General features: G+C 39.7%; 1 protein-coding gene across 1 annotated transcript in view; it reads right to left on the reverse strand.

Moving 5' to 3' along the window:
* Nucleotides 1-1168: 1168 nt before the first annotated feature.
* Nucleotides 1169-21118, reverse strand: part of LIN7A (lin-7 homolog A, crumbs cell polarity complex component) — a 150205-nt gene continuing 130255 nt past the window's right edge. Inside the window, exons 5-6 of the mRNA XM_020873276.2 lie at nt 13737-13949; nt 1169-6373 (exon numbers count right to left, since the gene is read on the reverse strand). Of these exons, the coding sequence (XP_020728935.1) occupies nt 13737-13949 (213 nt within the window). The 3' untranslated portion in view covers nt 1169-6373. The remainder of the gene's footprint in view (nt 6374-13736; nt 13950-21118) is intronic.

Raw genomic sequence — 21118 nt, forward strand, 5'->3', positions numbered from 1 at the left:
TCACAATCCAATATAGTCCTGTATCTTCACCACAGAACACTGGTAGTCTCTCATTGCATTTAATTTCATCTTGAAGAAAAACTTGCAATATTTTTCAGTGTCATAGAACCCCATGACAGTATTTCATAGACCATGTACCAGATTTCCATACCATCACATTTCATGTTCTATGTTTTTTGCCTTTGTGAGGGGAGGATACTATAAAGTTCTTTTCCATCATCATGTTAGTATTTTGGTTTAAAGAGCCTTGAGTAGAAATCTTACATTTTTTTTTTTTTTGAGGGGCCCCTTGAAGGATTTTGAGCAAAGGAATAAATGCAGGGGGAGTTATCAAGCATCAAGATATAGAGAAATATATATGGGTTTGCATGATAATTGGGAAAACAGTTTAAAGTTCACAAAAGTCATAGTAAGAAGTACTGTTTCTATTCACAGGTAGGAATATAAGAAAAATGTGTGAGAGAAGACAGTTGGAGACTTTTTCAAAGTAAAAATCTAAAGAATCTAAGAACTGATGTGAATGACAAATAAGAAAGATCAGTAAATCTGTACAGAGAATAGTAGTATCTCCAGTAAAAATGAAGGTGTCAAGAGAAGCAGAAATAAAGTATGGCTTTGGACAAAAGGCTTATGAGTTTCCTTAGTGCTATATTACATGTGATGTTAAACTGTCCAAAATTTTAATTATTTAAAGGAGTAATTAGTTGGTAGTAGGAAAGAATGAGGAGATAATAAAAAGTTTTCATGAGAAGACTCCTTGCTTCCACAAATATGAACCAGCATTTAAGTTGCATCACATGCTTATTTAACTGGGAGGGGCCAGAGAGAGAACAAATTTAAATAATGAATATGATTCCTCTTTGTTGATGAATGAGATGGGAGCTGTGAGTTTACTGTTCCCAAAGGCGTCAGTTCTTGCTCACCTCTACAAGTAGGAACACTGATCTACGTGATTGTGGTAATAACGTTAGCCCAATCTCAATTTTTGCCTTTCATATTGGTTTTAGAACCTAACCCCTCAGTAGCATGATCTCACAGTGTGGTCTGGAAAGGAGAAACATGAAAAACTTAACATCCAAATAACCATGTGTCTGGAGCATTTAAAGGTCCCTCTATATTCATGCTTTAAAAGAACTTAAATTTGATAATGAAGACAGTACTTCCAATCTGGTATCTAGTACTTTTACTTCCCAGCAGCATAATACCACTTTGGTCAGGTTGAACCACTGCACAATTTTGCAGCTCTTTCAGAAAAATAATGAAAACAATTAGAAAGACACAGTCACATGCAATGGTGAGAAAATAGTATTACTATCGCCCAATCGTTCCCCATAAATGTGAAATATCCTTGACTCATCTCCACACTGTGTAATTATAAGCCCTTATAGCAAGGGATTTTGTTTCTTTCAGGTTTTTTTGTAGCACCAGATAGACACAGTGGCTAACAATAAATAATTCGGAAAAGTCATTGCAATATATATCGCATGTCAGAAATTGTCTGAATCTGTATGTTCATCCATTTCCCTGGCTTGATGTATTCTTCATGAGTAAGCTGCAACATAAGATTGAGTCCCCACTCTCTTTCTGCCACTGATGTGGTTTGCCAGTCACACTTTACTAATATCTCATTGTGTACTACTTTACAATTTCAAAGTACTTCTTATATACAGTGACACATTTATTTTAATGTAATGGTATCCCCCAAGCCACAGAAAATGCGAAGACATATGAGCTCTTGTGTTACACTGTGTGGGTTCAAATCCCACTTCCATCTGCTGTGTGACCTTGGACAGGTCACATACCTGTGCTTCAGTTTTCTTGTCCATAAAATGGAACGTACTAAAAAGAGTTGTTGGAGGGATCCAGTGATACAGTCTATGAATGCCCTGAGCACAGAACTTAGTAAGAGCTATGTGTTAGTTATGAGTAAATTATTACCTACCTCATGGGCGTCTATAACTATGGTTTTGGATTCCTTGAGCAGCATATTTGTGTGGTATTTTAGAAAAGCAAGCTTACATAAATATGTGCAGAGAGCCTTTTATGATTTCCATGGCATAAGGGATTTCATTTCTCCTATCAGCTGTGAAGAAGGCCCCATGAGATGGTAAACTCTAGTTAATTGCTAGAGCAAGTGTTGAGTTCCTCACAGCAAACTCTAAGGGGTGGCTATATGTGTCTTGTTTGCCATTTTATATCCCAAACCTAGCATATAGTAGGTACACAATAAATGTTTGTTAGATGAATAAACACATTGAAAAGTCTTAATTGCTATGTGATTAATCTTTAGCTCAGATATATTCTAAGAATCAAATGAGAAAGGAAAAGTGAGTTTTTTGAAAGCAGAAGATTTAGAGATGGCGTCTCTAATCACAATGAATTGACTTAGAGAAGAGTTGTTAATGAATACTGAAGGTCATATTATTAATAATATGCTTGATAATTTAATTTTTCTTTTTTTAAAATTAAAATATTATATTTTACAAAGTTTACAAATGGAGTTCCATGTATGGATCATAACTCAGGGAGCGTTCATAAATAACAAGAAAGGTTGAGTTTTATTCATTGTAAAAACTCTGAATATGCAAACATGCCTATCTAAGTGTCCTCAAACTCTTGAACCCTTTGAAGTAATTGATTTCAAATTCATATATCTAAAAAGTATGAAGAGTCAATTCTAGTTCTAATTATGTAATTCAGAAGTTATAATGCCCATTAGTATAAAATAAATTGGTGAATTTTTTCAAATTATTGGAAAGTAAAACTCATTTAATTTCATTCATTTATGTAATTGTTTATTCATTCAGTAAGTATTAACTGAGTGCCTCTACTGTGCTGGGCATGTTTCCAGATGCTAGGAGACAGCAGTCCACAAGGCCATCACAGCCCTTTCTCAGAGATTTTATAATCTAGAGAGGGATGAGATAGGCAAGACTACCCCCATGTTCTGGGAGAATTTCCCTTATGTTGGTCTCCCTGAATCTTTAGGGCATTGATTTCTACTTCATGATGCTATGAAAGCTGGTCTTACTAAAAAGCTGTGTTCATGACAAACCCAAACTAGCCAAAAGATGAGAAATTCAGACACTATTCACACATCCACAAATACCTATAGATGTTAAAAATAATGTAGACAAAATTGCTCAATATCTCAGAGTCCTATGGGCACAGCTTAGAAAAATGAACTGAGATCAGATCACTTTGATTTGTCACGGATGAAAACTGCATTTGTAAACTGGTGTAATCCATCTCTAGTGAAGTTCTTCAAAGACAGCCTTGAATTCTTAAAAAGCTCCTGAAAGAGATTTTGCATTTACAGCTCAGCATTGTCTTAAAAGATAGTGGTAGTTCACATAAGTAGAGAATTCCCTATTGATTACATGATTGAGGAAGCACAAAATCTGTTATTCTTTCCAAAGTCAATTGTAATTTAAGCCCATTATCTCCCTGTGGATGTTCTATTTCAAACAGCAACAGAATCAAAATGTAAATGCCTCAGTGAAAAGGTTTGAGGATTCTTTTACTGAACTATGCTCTGTGTATTTTGCCTTCAAAAATCATAGCAGGAAAGAGTTTAGAAAAGGCTGGCTACCAACCAGGCCAAGGGAAAGAACTAAATTTCATTAGGATCACTGATGAATAGTTACAACAAATTTTCACCCTTTTAATATCTCACTTGTTTATGATAATAAAGTTTGAGCTTCATATAGGGGCAACCTACGTCTTTATTTTGATATGATTTTGGACATCTCAGTGGCTCTAATGTGATCAGTAATAATAAAAGGCATTAATACAAGTTGCAGTAATTTTTTTCCTTCTCCCTCTGACTTCAATGAACCTTTAGGGAACCACAAGGGACCTCTCTAAGTCTTAGGGATGGCTGCTTTTGATATAATCTTCACAGGAAGGCTTACATGTCAACAACTAGATTTTACTGAAGAAAACTGGCCATTTGGCTGGTCATTTGTAAGCAGGACCAATGTGACATGTAATCTGCCCTTAGATGCCTTAGGTGTGATGGACTGCCCCTTCACTTAGACAACTTGGCATACATTTATTAGCACTTAATATTATGCAAATGAAGCATAAAATACAAAGACTTCTAAAAACACCAATGTAAGTTATCTGCTCATTTGACAGGTGCTTCTGTAACACGGTGACAATATTTATGCTGACGTGAAAACTCATGATAATTTAATATTAACCAACCACTTACAGCTAAATGAAAACATACCTTAAGCTCCAAATTTATACAAGGTACTGAGATGTGTTGAAATGACCATTTCCTCATTAGAAGGGTGCAATGATTTCCCTTTATGAGAGTGTGTGGCATAGCCTGAATAACTTTAATAATTTTTCTGTTAAATGATAACTAAAATATATGTTTTATTAAATTTTTCTTATAAAAATGAAAACTAACCTCTTTCAAACTGAGTACTACTCACATATTCTCCATTCATTCCCTTTAGTCATGCTTATCTCTTTTGTAAACCTATTTTACATAACATTCAGGGTCCTCACCCTTGCCCCCCTCCCCCCCACCTCCATTCTCTCTAGTAAAAAATGATATGTGTGCAGGAACGGGAATCTGTCACCATGGCAGGACACTGCTGAAACAGGCTCACCTCCTGGTTTCCTTACTGTCTGTCCTCTGCTGAGTGATGGACTAAGAAGAATAGGAGAATTTGGTACTGACCGTAATGACCACCTGAAAGGGCAAAATGAAACATGTGTGGTGGTTCCAATTGGTTTTATTTTCAGGAAAGCAGTTCCTGAACTGAGCTTCTCAAATTTCTGATTTGGGGGACTATCTGAAATGTGAAATTAATTGCCTCTTGGGGAGTCAATGGCTGCATTTGAGAAAAGGGAATATTCAAATATTTCCCTCAGTTTTAATGATCTCTCTAGAATGTTTCAACTGGACATTTATTCCTTCTTCAGGTACATGTGTGTGGCTAAGGTATTTAAGTGTCCAAATAATTATTGCTTCCTGCTAATGCCATAAAGTAAAATCAGACTTTTGTGCCTAGATTCACAAGTTAAAAGTTATGATCAGCATAGGTGCCTCTAACAGATAATTTTCCGTATATGATACTTTCTAAAAGGAGATGTCTCATGTCCATTTACCTACATAAACATGTGTAATGAAGTAGGTGGATTTTCACCCTGGAAGCAGCAGTAACTTTTCACTCACAATATTAATGTCACTGGTTTCTATATGCCTAATTTGAAAAGGAGTTATACTTTTGATCTTATATTGCCAAAAATATCCATTTTATATTTGAGAAAACTGATCAAGATTTTGTATGATGTATTTCTGTATATATATGCACATCTATAATTTAGTTTTGTAAAGCCCTAGGCTTTAAAATATCAAATAGACTTCTATGATAGAACATCAGTGTAGGTAAAAAGAGTTGAGATTTTTCAGTTTATCAGTCAAAAATATAAAGTTAACAAAAAATATTTAGAGAAGGGTTATATATAAATATTATATGAGGATCAGTTCATCCTTGTTTGTATTCTCTTGCCAGATTCATAACACTTGGTAAGAAAAGACCTAATTTTGTAGCAAATATACTCTGATAATATTTACTTTGTGGAATAAATAAACATTATATTCTGTTAGAACTAATAAGAATAGATACAAAACTTAAATTAAAAAAAACCCAGTACTAGAGTTCTCTATCCTTGCTTCTAACGAACTGAAAGTTGAGCTGAAATTGCCTCACTATTAATGCATAATAAAATCCATGGAAATGGAAAATAAAAAGCCAACTGATTCTAGAACCTGAATAGAGTATAAATATAATATAATAACTTGCCATTTTCAGGAGGGGAACAGAGGTTGAATTTGCAATTAACTGGAACTCTCATTCGGACAACTCAGCATTATGGATGCAGAACAGGTCTAGGTGAGGGGCAATGTGTAGATTTCTTTTAAGTAGCGACAACCTTGAACTGATGCAGTTTGAACTATAGCCTAATAAGGGATTTGTTAATCTCTGGAAAAGCTATAGACCCAAGATTCACTTAACCCTGGCCTTGGTGATTCATGTGAAAGTCACAGACTTTATTCTTCTTGTACTGTTTCCGTCTGCAGACTGGAAAACCTCTCCCTTCCCACGCTGGGGACTCCCACTGCAGTGAGTGGGAGGTCGGTGTGTGGGAAGAGCACGTGAACGGCGGGGGTTCAGCCCCAGAGAAAGAAAGGTGTCGAGCTGTCTTGGTAAAGAATTTATACACCACGTGTTCACAGTTTCTTGACAGGTATAATTATCAGTGTTGTCTTTTCCTTTACTATGTGCTGGGATTCTGAAGCACGGTTTCAAATTTGTGACTATCGAGTGTTTGATCAAGGAGCTTCAAGGACCTGAAAGGGTGGAGGGAGAGTGGAGAGAAATCAGTGATTAGTATTCATTTGTCAACTACAATATGCTAAAAATATCAAAGGAGCACCTGCTATATGAGAACAGCGAGGATTATTTTAGGCGCTATCATTCATGCAGTCTTCCACAGGAAAAAAGAAAAAAAATTGATGTTTGCAAAGGAAGTAATTATCAAATGAGGATGGGAAAGACATAGTTACTCCCTAAGATTAAATTTTTAAAAATCAGTTTGGAAACATCTTAAAAGTAAAACATCTTTTTCCTCTCAATTCCAGATGACTCTATTTTTCTTCACGAAGGCAAAGGATAGATAACTTTTATATGTTATGACTCTGAGTGGCGCTCCTGCTGAGGTACCTGCAAGTACAGCCTCTTTCTGATAGGCTGATCCTACCAATATCCCTCTGTGAAGCAGTCAGGAGGCCTGGCTCTTCTCCCACGAGGTCAGCCTGACACAGGGCAGAGCAGTGGAGGCAGATGCCCCAGGTGGTCAGACCCGGGGGAGCAGCCCCCCCAGACCTGGCACTTTCCCACTGTCACGGAGCCACTTCTTCAGAAAGAACAGTGGTTTCAACCTTTGTTTTTAAAGCTGTGGATATTTTTATTTCAATGAATGTAGAACACCATATTAAAAAAAGATTAAGGAATTGGTCGGGTTGATGTGAAAGTGTGTGTTGCGTGTAGGTTTGCAATCTGCCTCCTCTGCATCAGCACTCTCCAGCTCGAAGCCTTCTAGAGAAATGCCTAAAAGCACCTTGGGCCTACAGAATGGAACTGAAAGTCAAGTATGAGGCCTCTGTACTTCTTCAGGAATCACTTAACAAGATATTGCATAAACATTTCTGCCATTAATATTGTGACTATTATACCAACACTACTACTGTTACTAGCGTGCTCATCAATTGCCACATATTTTAAGTTCTGCACATTTTTTCTTATTTAATTTCCATAAGAGGCCATTTTAATGAATCTTACATTGAATAATTTCCTCCTAGTCCCTTAGCTTCCAAGTGACAGAGCTACCAAATGATTGAGTTTTTAATTACTTAACTTATCATAGAGTTCCATGTCCCAAGGGAATGGGACTCAGCAGGTGAATTTTAGTAAGAGGCTTGAGTCTCTTCATCTACCCAGAGGGGAAGTGGGCCCATGGGCTATGCCAGCAGCTGAGAGAACACTGGGCCTCCGAAGGGTGCGTCGCTGAAATACCCACTGGAAGAACCACCTGCACAAAATGTTCTCTATTTCCCTCACTCCCCTGATTTGTAATTGAACAGATTCATGATTCTTTTTTTTTTTTTTAAAGCCTTTCCCACACAGTATAAATTTTATTAATCAAATTGCTTTCCAATTTTTGAATGAGCCATTATAGTGGGCAGAATAATGACCTCTGAAATATGTCCACGTTCAAATTCCCAGAACCTGTGAATGTGTTAAGATTCCATGGTAAAGGGAAATTAAAGTTGTAGACGGAAGTAAGGTTGCTAGACAGTTGATGTTAAAATAGGGAGAGTGTCCTGAACTGCCCAGGTGGGTCCAATACCTTGTACTTAGAAGTGGAAGAAAGTGAGAGAAGAAAGAGTCAGGGAAGGGGAGGTGAAGGTGGAAGCAGAGGTGAGTGGGTGCAATGTGAGGACTCTCCTGTCACTGCTGGCCTGGAGGAATGGGAGGATGGGGCTGGTCTGGAGGATGAGGAGGATGGGGCTGGTCTGGAGGAATGGGAGGATGGGGCTGGTCTGGAGGATGAGGAGGATGGGGCTGGTCTGGAGGAAGGGGAGGATGGGGCTGGTCTGGAGGAAGGGGAGGATGGGGCTGGTCTGGAGGATGAGGAGGATGGGGCTGGTCTGGAGGATGAGGAGGATGGGGCTGGTCTGGAGGATGAGGAGGATGGGGCTGGTCTGGAGGATGGGGAGGATGGGGCTGATCTGGAGGAAGGGAAGGATGGGGCTGGTCTGGAGGATGAGGAGGATGGGGCTGGTCTGGAGGAAGGGGAGGATGGGGCTGGTCTGGAGGATGGGGAGGATGGGGCTGGTCTGGAGGATGAGGAGGATGGGGCTGGTCTGGAGGAAGGGGAGGATGGGGCTGGTCTGGAGGATGAGGAGGATGGGGCTGGTCTGGAGGATGAGGAGGATGGGGCTGGTCTGGAGGATGGGGAGGATGGGGCTGGTCTGGAGGATGAGGAGGATGGGGCTGGTCTGGAGGAAGGGGAGGATGGGGCTGGTCTGGAGGAAGGGGAGGATGGGGCTGGTCTGGAGGACGGGGAGGATGGGGCTGGTCTGGAGGATGAGGAGGATGGGGCTGGTCTGGAGGATGAGGAGGATGGGGCTGGTCTGGAGGATGGGGAGGATGGGGCTGATCTGGAGGAAGGGAAGGATGGGGCTGGTCTGGAGGATGAGGAGGATGGGGCTGGTCTGGAGGATGAGGAGGATGGGGCTGGTCTGCAGGATGAGGAGGATGGGGCTGTTCTGGAGAATGAGGAGGATGGGGCTGGTCTGGAGGAAGGGGAGGATGGGGCTGGTTGGAAGAAGGGGAGGATGGGGCTGGTCTGGAGGAAGGGGAGGATGGGGCTGGTCTGGAGGAAGGGGAATGGAACAAGGAGGTGAAGGGTGCAGGCAGCCCCTAGAAACTGGAAAAGGCAAGGAAATGAATCTTCCCTGGAGTCTCTGAAAGCCCAGTGAGATTGCTGGGCTTCTGTCTTATAATACTGCTAGAAAATTAATTTGCATTCTTTAAAGCCAGTGCGCCCCAACATTTTTGGCACTGGGAACCAGTTTCACGGAAGACAGCGTTCCCACACGTGGGGGTGGGGAGTGGTGCAGGTGGTGGTGGGAGTGATGGGGAGCTATAGGGAGCGGCAGATGAAGCTTCCCTTACTCACCTTGCCGCTCACCTCCTGCAGTGTGGCCTGGTTCCTAACAGGCCCTGGACCGGTACTGGTCCACGGCCCAGGGGTTGGGGACCCCTGTTTTAAGCCATTAAATTTACAGTAATTTTGGGGGCAGCAATAGGAACCTAACAGACCTGTGATGCTGAAGTACTCTGAAGCATAAGGCACTGTTTTAGAGGCAATTGGTGGGGGTTAATGCCAGCTTGGAGCAGTGTGAGACTGAATTCCTGGAAAGCTCATGCAAACCTGTCTACGATGAGGGATGGGACACGTAAGGGCAGGTGTCACCGAATACAGAGGTGGAGCAGCATAGTTGTGAAGACAAAGGCTTTGTAGCCCACACCTCTGAGTTGGAATCATAGCCCTATAACTTCCTAGCTGTGAAATTAGTAGACTTTAAAAAAAAATCCTACTTGACTCAGTTTCCTTCTTTAAAATGAGATTTAAAATAGTACCTAATACTCAAAGGATGATTGTAAGGGTTAAGTGATTTTACATATATGAAACATTCAGAAAATTTCTTGGTGTACCCTGATTCCTTAACAAATTTTATCCAGCATTATTATTATTTTCTGGTTCAAGTTTTCTGCTTGATAAGTCTGGGTTCCTTAAATTCAGTTTTTCTCAGAGTTATCCTCTGGGACCTCTCAGTAAGTGGGCTGGCAGTTCTGGCAGTGCTTCCCAGGATCAGAACAAAAGGCCCCTGACTGTGGCAGAGGAAGGTACAGAACAGGATGTGGTGGATGCAATAAGGGAAGTGGGGCCCTGAAGAGCAGGAGGAGAGAGTCGGCGAGGCTACTGGCAAAGGTCAGCTGCTGTGTATTAACAGATTTGCTAAGATGCAGCCTGTATTTGAACGTAAATGAACTCTGGATCTGCCAACAGAAGCTCGGAGAAATTAAACAAGCTTTTGGTCTTGACTTCCTCAGGATGCTGACATCTCAAAAAGAATTTCTCTGTTCTTCTCACTTTTATTCCTTGGAAATCTGAGAATCTGAGTGAAATATGGATTTACATAGACTCACACTTTTAAAAATGAGAAGCTTATGGGATGGAAAGCAAAATAGGTGAAGGGAATTAACAGGTACAAACTTCCAGTTATAAAATAAATAAATCATAGGATATAATGTACAGCATAGGGAAAATAGTCAATAGTACTATAATAACTCTGTATGGTGATGGGTGGTAACTAGACTTATTGTGATGATCAATTTGTAATGTATTATAAATGCTAAATCACTACGTTGTTTGCTTGAAACTAATAATCAAAGTCAACCATACTTCAATTAAAAAAAATAAATGCTTAAAAAAATGTAATACTGTTTCTCAAAACAGTGGTTATAGTATTTTTTTAATCCTATATTCATAGGTTTCTATAAAATAATTATAAACTGATCATACTTACTACATTTTAGAAAATGTAATCTATTCTTCCTGATAAACAAAGATGGAAGTTAGGGAGAAGACAACTGAGATATACTTCAGGGGAATTTAAAATTAAAAGTAGGCAGAAGACACACTGTCCACACACTACTTGCACTAAACCTGTTTTCCATCTGTGTGCACCACTGACGATTGCTAGTTATTTCATAACTTCTACCATCTCATGTAAAAATATTATTTCTAATTTATAGAATAGAAATTATATTTCATGTGATAAAAATAAGGTGGTATCTGACAAGTAATTCTGCTTTACCTGGTCTTTGCTTGACTTGTCAAAATTTAAAAAAAATTAGCAATCTATTCAAAGTAAACAGTTTCAGATCTCTGCTCAAAAGCAACCACAGACCATAGTATGAGTTAGCAAGTGTAACAAATCCCATTTAATCCCTAAAAATCTAATTAATTAAATGTTGAATAAGAGCTAATGTAAGTCTCTTTGACTGACTCCACCATAAAATCCATGGATGATATGACTTAGTTGTACTTTGCTTGTACTTGAAATGGTCACTAGTTTAATCTCCAAGGGGCCATTATATCATCTATTGCAAGTGCTATCTTGGCAGGCATAAATATAAATTTCATGTTCACTTAAATAGAACTTTACCCTATCCTGTGTAACAAAAAAACATGGTTTTAAAAGTTTTTTATTAAAACTGTTAGTCTTTGATAATGAGACAGAATGAGAAATTCTCAAGTGATTTCATGAACACTGATGGAACAGAGAATGGTCCATCAGTATTTATGGCCAAGTTGTGTACTTCCAAAGATGACTGAATGAGCACAGGAGGAAGCTTTTAGTAAGATCTTAGAAGTCTGAATGTCACATGCTTCTTTCAAAACACTTTTAAACAATTTTACTAAGGGTCAGTGCGGTAAAATAATTAGGGGAATTGGTACAAGTCTGTATTATTGAGAATGGAAGAAAAAATTAGTTCATGAAAAGAATGCCAATGTTTGGCTGAAGAATAGTGAGTTGTTATTATTAGCAAAAAGACATTTGGAAGGATTCTGGAAGTACAAATGGTCAGTACCTTTGTGTTTAAAATGGATTAGAGAGGAGGAGGAGATGGACAAAATGACTTGTCTGTATGCATCCAAATCATTCCATCATCCCAGTCCAGACCACCATATCTCTTGCCTATTATATAATAGTATCCTAACAGGTCTCTATTTTCACTCTTATCCTGCAATAATCTATTCTCCCTGTAGCACCTAGAGTGATCTCTTTTAACATATAAATCATGTCACTCTTTTGCTTAAAAACCTTCAGTGGTTTCCACTGCAATAAAATCCAGCTTCCCTCAGCGGTCTGTAAAGCTCTCTGTAACCTGGCTTCATCCGCCTCACTGTCCTCCTCACTCTTTATCACCTCACTATCTCTGCTTTCTTTCTATTCCTCAAACATCAACTAGCCTCATATTTGTCCCAGAGCTAATGCGCCAGCCTATATCCTTCACTTCTGATGCCTGTTTCCTAGCTTCTCCTTGTCATTCAACCTCAGCTTCAGTGTCACCTCTTTGGAGAGGTCTGGCCTGATTACCTCCCAGAAAGTCATCACCTGGACAGTCTCTATTAAAACACACTCTTTTGATTCTACCAAGTACTGGTCTCAACAGGGTATTTTTTACCTACTTGTTAATTAACTATGCCATCCAACCATAATGTAAGCACCTGGATAGCAAGGACTGTGCTTTGTTCATGCTGTTTCCAAAGTCCATTAAATAGTGCCTGGCCCTTCCCAGTAACAAATAGATATTTATTGTTGAATAAATGTAGTTTTTGGAATGGAATGTAATTTCAGACAAAGACACCAAAGTGTGGTATCTGTAATAAAATAGGTTATAAAAGAAAGATAGTTGAATTCCCAGGACCCTCTGTGAACAAGTCCCATACTCTATTTAACTTCCTCATGTAGCTTCTTTTCATGAGTTGTCACGAAAAATTGAAAATCTCTTCTCATATCCAGTGTTTCTTGTTGTGCAAACAGTAATCTGATATTGAATGAGTTAAAACCACTATTACCCACTGTCATCTTCCCAAGAATATTTGAACCTCATTTTAAATACACATTTGCATATATTATAGTATAGAGGTATCAAAGATTCAAACTCTTTCAAAGGATAGAAAGGAAAATGTATGTAATTTCAGAATTCCTAATGTTGGCAGATGAATTACTTGGCACAGTAAGAAGGAGAAATAATTCTTTGCTACTTGTAAGTGTGGCTGTGGGGAATCCACTAAAACTATTGCAGCTTCATATGATTCATCTAAAAAATGGTGTTTTCATGATACTTGCTGTGAAGGGTTTTTGAGGATTAGGGATAACACGTGAGAAGGGCCTAGCACATGGCAGGCACTTCAGAGATGGTGATTCTTACTCTTAACAATTTTTCCTGAAGTTTCTCTCTCTCTCTCTTTTTTTAATTTTTCTAAAAACATGAAGCAAAACCTGACTTACCCTTGTCACAAAGTGGAATTTAGAAAGACAGGTACACCTGAGACACATTTTAAGTGAAGACCCAAAGAGAATTGCAAAATCTCAGAGCATAAACACTGGCAGGTCTCTATATCATCCTCTTCAATAGAGCAGCTGTCTAGTAACAGTTTCAGTATTGTAAGGGGGTCGTGCCAGGGTTAGCACTATATGGTTGTTTAGTTCATACACTGTGCTAAGGCAGCTGGCCAGGGAGGTAAGCAGGGCTGGAATGTAGCCCACACTCTTGTCATGAAACCATGTGCCGATGTGTACAAGGGCATCATATAGTCTGTACCTGGCCCTCCTCAAGTATATAATTTTTTCAAAATAGCTTACACTTCCAGGGAATTTGGCTAAATGCAACATAAAATAAGCAACTGTCTCGTTAACATTTTCTGAGGTCATTCTTTTTTGATTGATTGATTTTGTTTGGATTATTAAGTCTAATGATTACGCTCCAGCTGTCTAAGAAACTATACTTTTTGAGAAAACCAGGCTTATGTGTGTACGGGGCTTTCCTTGCGTGGAGGGCACCTCTCACCTATGACATGTGGTTTTGCTGTGTTTGCTGCTGCTGCTGCTGCTGCTGAATTAGCAACTGCTGCTGTTGCCGACGCCGGGCTGTCCGCAGCTTTTCAAAGCGAGCCTCCATTTCTTCTAGGACTTTCGGGGTGTATCGCACCACCAGCTTGACGCTGTCCTTAGCAGCCTTAAGCAGTTCTACAGCTTTTTCATGGTGCTCTCCTTCCACACTCTGAAACGACAGTGATATCTCATAAGGGGACGGTTTCCATGTTCTTTTCTCTGGAGCGAAATGCAAAATGAGTATTATAGTACAACCTCTAACAACTTGAAATTTAAAGAAGGTATGGCAAATTTATGGCCACCAATGTTATCATTTACTGCATTTGTAGTTGGACCACAAGCGGGTAAGCTGCACTAGGATACAGGATGGATGAAATGGACATTCAAGATCGGAGGAGGAGAAATAATGAAGACCTAAAAGATAACACTTTTAGAATAGGATTGCTAAATTTCACCTGGCAGGGTAATTGCACTGGTCCAGAAACCTTGGAAAAAATTTAAAAGGAATAATGAAGGGGGATAATGAAAAGGAATTCCTATCTGGTATTAGCACTTAAAAAGAATCTACAATGCTTAAAGTAGTGTCTTATTGATGTAGTAAGAGGAGAATGAAACAGAATCTAAAGCAGATCCACCGCATAAAACGTATGTTACATGATAAATGTGAAATTCAGACTAAAGGAAGAAAGGATTGTTAAATAACGATGCTGGAACAGATAATAATTAAATGATACAAAAGAATGGGGATTCCAGTCTCACAGTCTATGCTACACATAGCAGCATGATTAACAATTTAAATATAAAAATAAAACCATGAAACAACTAAAATAAAGCATAGGTCAGTATTCATCATCTTGCAATGTAAAAGTAATTCTTAAGTAAAAATATAAAAAAAAGACACCCCCACAATATCAGACCTAAAAATTTGAAGTTTTTAGATTGAAGAGAACAAACCTCTGGTTACCAGGGAGGACTTGTGGGAGAAAGGGATAGTTAGGGAGTTTTAGATGGACACGTACACACTGCTGTATTTAAACTGGAAAACCAACAAGGACCTATTGTACAGCACAGAGAACGCTGCTCAATGTTATGTGGTGGCCTGGATGGGAGAGGAGCCGGGGGAGAAGGGATACATGTGTATGTGCCCGAGTCACTCTGTTGTGTACCTGAGACTACCACGTTTAACTGGCTGACTGCTGCTGCTAAGTCACTTCTGTCGTGTCCGACTCTGTGCGACCCCATAGACGGCAGCCCACCAGGCTCCCCCGTCCCGGGGATTCTCCAGGCAAGAGCACTGGAGTGGGCTGCCATTTCCTTCTCCAATGCATGAAAGTGAAAAGTGAAAGTGAAGTCGCTCAGTCGTGTCAGACTCTTCATTACCCCATGGACTGCAGCCCACCAGGCTCCCCCGTCCCGGGGATTCTCCAGGCAAGAACACTGGAGTGGGCTGCCATTTCCTTCTCCAATGCAGGAAAGTGAAAAGTGAAAGAGAAGTTGCTCAGTCGTGTCTGACTCTAGCGACCCCATGGACTGCAGCCCACCAGGCTCCTCTGCCCATGGGATTTTCCAGGCAAGAGGACTGGAGTGGGGTGCCATTGCCTTCTCCGTAACTGGCTATATTTCAATATAAAATAAAAAGTTTTTTAAAAAATTTAAGTTTCTATGTCTCACACACTATAAAAAGGTCAGATGATAAACTGAAACAAATATTTTCAATATACAACAGTCAATTCGTTAATATTCTTCAAACGAAGAGCTCTTCAGTTCAGAAGCTCAGTCATGTCCAACTCTTTGCGACCCCATAGACTGCAGCACACTAGGCTTCCCTGTCCATCATCAACTCCCAGAGCTTGCTCAAACTCACATCCATTGAGTCGGTGATGCCATCCAACCATCTCAGGCTCTGTCTCCCCTATCTCCTCCTGCTTCAATCTTTCCCAGCATCAAGGTCTTCTCCAGTGAGTCAGTTCTTCACATTGTAGTGAAAAGTACAGAGCCAAAGTATCAGAGCTTCAGCTTCAGCATCAGTCCTTCCAATGAACACTCAGGACTGATCTCCTTTAGGATGGACTGGTTGGATCTCCTGGCAGTCCAAGGAGCTCTCAAGAGTCTTCTCCAGCACCACAGTTCAAAAGTATCAGTTTTTCAGTGTTCATCTTTCTTTATGGTCCAACTCTTACATCCATACCTGACTACTGGAAAAACCAAAGCTTTGACTAGATAGACCTTTGTCGGCAAAGTAATGTCTCTGCTTTTTAATATGCTAAGTTGGTCATAGCTTTTCTTCCAAAGAGCCAGTGTCTCTTAATTTCATGGCTGCAATCACCATCTGCAGTGATTTGGGAGTCTAAAAAAATGAACTCTGTCACTGTTTCCATTGTTTCCCCATCTATTTGTCATGAAGTGATGTGACCAGATGCCATGATCTTAGGTTTTTGAATGAGTTTCAAGCCAGCTTTTTCGCTCTCCTCTTTCCCTTTCATCAAGAAGTTCTTTAGTTCCTCTTAGCTTTCTGCCATAAGGGTGGTGTCTTCTGCATATCTGAGGTTATTGATATTTCTCCCGGCAATCTTGATTCCAGCATATGCTTCATCCAGCCCTGCATTTCGCATGGTGTACTCTGCATATTAAGTTAAATAAACAGGGTGATGATATACAGCCTTGACGTACTCCTTTCCTGATCTGGAACCAGTCCGTTGCTCCATGTCTGGTTCTAAGTGTTGCTTCTTGACCTGCGTACAGATTTCTCAGGAGGCAGGCAAGATGGTCTGTTATTTCCACCTCTTTAAAAATTTTTCATAGTTTGTTGTGATCCACATAGTTAAAGGCTTTGGCATAGTCAATAAAGCAGAAGTAGATGTTTTTCTGGAATTCTCTTGCTTTTTCAAGAACCAACAGAAGAGCTCTTACAAGTCAATAAAGATCTAAGCAAAATGGGCAAGTGAACTCTTGGACAAATAATTTTTAAAAATGGCCAATAAAAAAAAATGGCCAATAAACCTATTAAAAAACTGCCCAACCTCCCTCATAATCAAACAAATGCAGATGAAAAAATATTTTGCTTTTAATTTAAAAATGGTGAAGATGTATTTTAAAATATGGTGTATTGACAAGGATGTAGGGAAAAGGTACTCATACACTGGTAATATCGTGACAAAAACTAGTACAGTTTTTCTGCTGGGCACTGTTGTTATGCAATGGATAAAACCCTTTATAAATAAAAATTTTACTTTAGAGAAATGTACTAATGAAAAAATCAGACATGCACACATATCTGTAAGACAGATATGACAGAAACAAACAAACAAAAAAACACATCAATTCTTAGCTTTTGAATCTCAAAAACAATACTCTTTTGAACATAATGGCATAGACAACAGTTGGGATAACTAAGTTTACTATAAGTAAACATCAAGAGGCTTCTCCCAGAGCTTCAAAAGTATCTCTAGGTTGGGACTGATGGTTTAGTTGCCAAGTTGTGTCCAACTCTTGCGACCCCATGGACGATAGCCTGCCAGGCTCCTCTGTCCATGGGATTCTCCAGGCAAGAACACTGGAGTGGGCTGCCATTTCCTTCCCCAGGGGATCTTCCTGACCCAGGAATCGAACCTGGGTCTCCTGCACTGCAGGCAGATTCTTTACCGACTGAGCTACAAGGGATTGGGGAGAAGTAAAACAATAGAGAATTATAATCAGACATCATAGAACCCTGAGTAGAGGATACAGTCCTTTCCACTCAGCTGACCCCAGGGCAGATGACACAACCTCTAGTTTATAGGATCAAAGTGCAAAGGCCTTTTTTTTACTTATTTCCCAGGTAAAGCTCAAAGAAATGTATGTGATGTGACAGACAAGGATCAAGACAGGCTTAAATACTGCCAGAAAACTTAAGAGCGGCACTGAAGTGGCAGAAAAGGCCACCCCAAAATTGGTTTAGATTACATTTTCACAACCCAAGCAGAAGGGAGACTCAAATGAATATTACATTGAGTTACCAAAAAATAATTTTCAAGCAGACAAGTTATATCTTGAGATTCATAATTACAACCATCATACATATTTGAAGATTTAAGAAATTGTGTTCCATTCTATCACTTGCTTCGGCAAGGTGGACATGGACTGAGGTAAAAAAAAAGCTCTGAATTAAACAATGTCATCGGTGGCCTTCAGTCATGTCTGAGAGCCAGGCAGATACTAAGGACCTAAGAAACGACTGTGGAGAGCCCTGGGGGCAACTTATATAACCACTCTTTTGCCAAGTCTGGACTAACTAGAGAGCAGAGGGTTATAAATAGCTGTTGAGCAGAGTGAATTTTTATCTGTGGCTGAAGTCTAGGAAAGTAGGCTCATTCACTGATTAATTTATTCATTAAACTATTCACTCAGTCATTGACTTGGTCATGCAACAGATGTTTATTAAGCATTTATTTAGTTGTACTCTAAGTTCTTCGGAAGAACATGCACAGGGGGAAACTTTGACAACTTTGTACAGTATAAATTCTCTTTCAGTGTGGTTGAAATTTCTTTGTAATTTGCCCCAAGGTGAACTGTTAATGTATGGAATTCCCCTTTAAAAGGAAAACTGGATGATTTGCTTGTTTATGCCCTTCCCTAATTTCTTTTTTAATATTAAAACTAACAAGTTCTGTGTTTTAGTAACAATGGTTCACCTGTTTTCTAGGCCAGATGATTAGTCTCCAGACTTCTTTTTGGCTTTTGTCCTATTTGCTTTCATTTAATAAGGTTGGAAACTCTAGGTCAGACCTTTAGATGCTCATTATCCCCGGGCAGGCACTCTGCCTACAGTTCAGAGTTGCCCCAGGAGGGCTGTGGGATTAATACATGGAGCCATCAGGCTCTCACCACAGTGGATGGCTGAGAGAACTATGGCTGGGGTTTCACACTCCACCCTGCAGAACTGGCAAGGCTACCTTCCTCACCCTCAGCCCTGCTCTCCACCATGCGTGCATGGTTGCATACTAAGTCACTTCAGTCATGTCCGACTGTGCGATCCCAAGGACTGCAGCCTGCCAGGCTCCTCTGTCCAAAGATTTTCCAGGCAAGAATACTGGAGAGGGTTACCATTTCCTTCTCCAGGGGATCTTCCCGACCCAGGGACCAAACCGCATTTCTTATATCTCCTGCATGGGCACTGGCAGGCAGGTTCTTTACCACTAGTGCCATCTGCTCTCCACCACACACTTAGCAATTGACAAAAGGCAGACTCCAACGTTCTTTGGAATCCAGAATTTTTTTTTGTCTCAATGCTCTATCTTTGGCTCAGATAGTGACTCTGATTTTGGGGGGCTCAGCAGAGTTAACGGGTCTCTTGGTCTGAATGTACCTTTCACTGTCTTCCCCGCCAGGGCACAGAATCCACATGGGATCTGGTCAGAGAGTCACGCTTCAACATTTCCACTACTAAAATTGCTATGTTAAAGATAATATACATTACATGGTTAAGCAGTATAATAGAAACCAAGAGGTAACTCAGAGACTTGAAGAAATATAAGCATCTTTGTAGAATGTATCATTTCAAACACTTGTTAACTTTTTGTTTAAACTGTTTTCAGAAAATCTGCATCTAGAAGGCTGTTCTGGGCGTCTCTCCTTTTCCACTGGCATTGTCTACTTTATTGATATTTTTGAGGGCATGTGTTTGTCTTCTTAATCTATAATTTATCTCGGAAGTGCTTTCAGTTCATCAGTATAACTTCTTAATAAGAATAAGACAGTTTTCTCTCCTTTCTTTCCCTTTCAAAGTAAGAACAAAAAAGCAGACAACCTTTCTATGGAGTTCCTGTTCCATGAACTAAGAAAAGGCCAAGCTATCTGCTCTGTTAGGATACACATGCTGATGAACAAACACCCATCAATAGGTTTCCTTAGCCCTGACAGTTTATCATTTGTTCCTACTTTTGACTTTGTCTCTTTCTCACTCTTAATGAAACTAAGCCTTATTTCAAGCTAAATATTTGAAACATGTTTTGAAATATGACAGTTTATTTGTAAAAGAGTTAAGCTGTCTTCCTATTACAGATATATTATACACACACATTCAGGAATTGTCCTTTATAGAAATTAGCCCAGTTTGAGAAGTCACTGAAAACTTGCAGCACTAGCTTTTCACATAGGATGAAAATGTGGCCCTTACGTGATCTGAGGAGACCCAAGAAGACTTCTGATTTTAAAGTGGAATCCCCTCCTCCATTAAAAAACCTGAAATTTCATATTTTCCATAAGAGCTTTCCATATTTTCTAAAACAAATTTCTGTAATTTTAGATTTCATCCTCTTCCTTTAAGAGTTCTGTTCTACCTAGTGCAATCTGAGGAAGTCATTAGAATGGATTAAGTTGACAAGACTTTCCAACAGACATCGGATAAAAGATGTATGTCATGAAGGAGGTGAGGGATGGTGAAGAAGGCATGGGGTAAACTAGGTATCTAGGAAATATTTAGACCAAAGAGAAGTGGTCCAAAAAGAGAAAAGCCCTTGAAAAATATTACGTACCCCACAGAAGCATCTAGTCTGGACATGGGCCTTCACCAAATTAAAGGGCAGAAGGAAGGATGGACATTCCCATCTTGAAAATATTTCTTTCCCTTGCCAAAGTTTTAGAAAGTACACATAGAAATCAAAACGAAAAGGAGAGTTCAAATGGTTCTATTACCATTTCCAAAGGCTTAAGAACTGGATCTTCTACAATGTTAATATATAAAGGAATATATTTTCATTCAGGAATGTGAGAAAAATTAGCTCAGTAAGTAACGAGATGCATACTTATTTCATTAGTAATCTCATGCAGTAGTAGAAAGCTCTGGAAAGCTTTAAAGTTAATCTGATTGAAGTTTAACAAATCAGTAGATGGTGAATGAACCAACTTTTCAACATGGTCGTGTTCCGATTTTTCAATAGTTTTTATTTCCACACATTGTGAGTTATCAAAGTGGCTACTTTCTTGGTATCCTCAGTGTCCTGGCTGATTAAGAATCTTAAAAAGAGGGAGCTCTGGATTACACTGCACACTTGCTCATGACAGGTACTCTCTCTTCCCTGTTATAGAGAAACTAGCTGCTAAATTTTGATCTCAGACCTCCAGTGGAAGAGATGCCTGCCTGGAAAGGGACCTCATTATCTGAGCACAATCAACTGCCAAATGAGCTGCACCCAGGACTCCATGGAGTTCTTTCTTTCTGAGGATTACAGGGACACAATCCTGACCCAGCTTGCTGATGAGCTGTTTAAACACTTTGTTGGATAGCCAAGAGTTGGCTCTACCTCTCAGTTACTGTAGAAATACCTAGAGCCAAGTTCGTGTTTAGGCTCCTAAATACAT

Source organism: Odocoileus virginianus, chromosome 24 (assembly GCF_023699985.2).
Source record: "Odocoileus virginianus isolate 20LAN1187 ecotype Illinois chromosome 24, Ovbor_1.2, whole genome shotgun sequence".
NCBI lineage: Eukaryota > Metazoa > Chordata > Mammalia > Artiodactyla > Cervidae > Odocoileus > Odocoileus virginianus.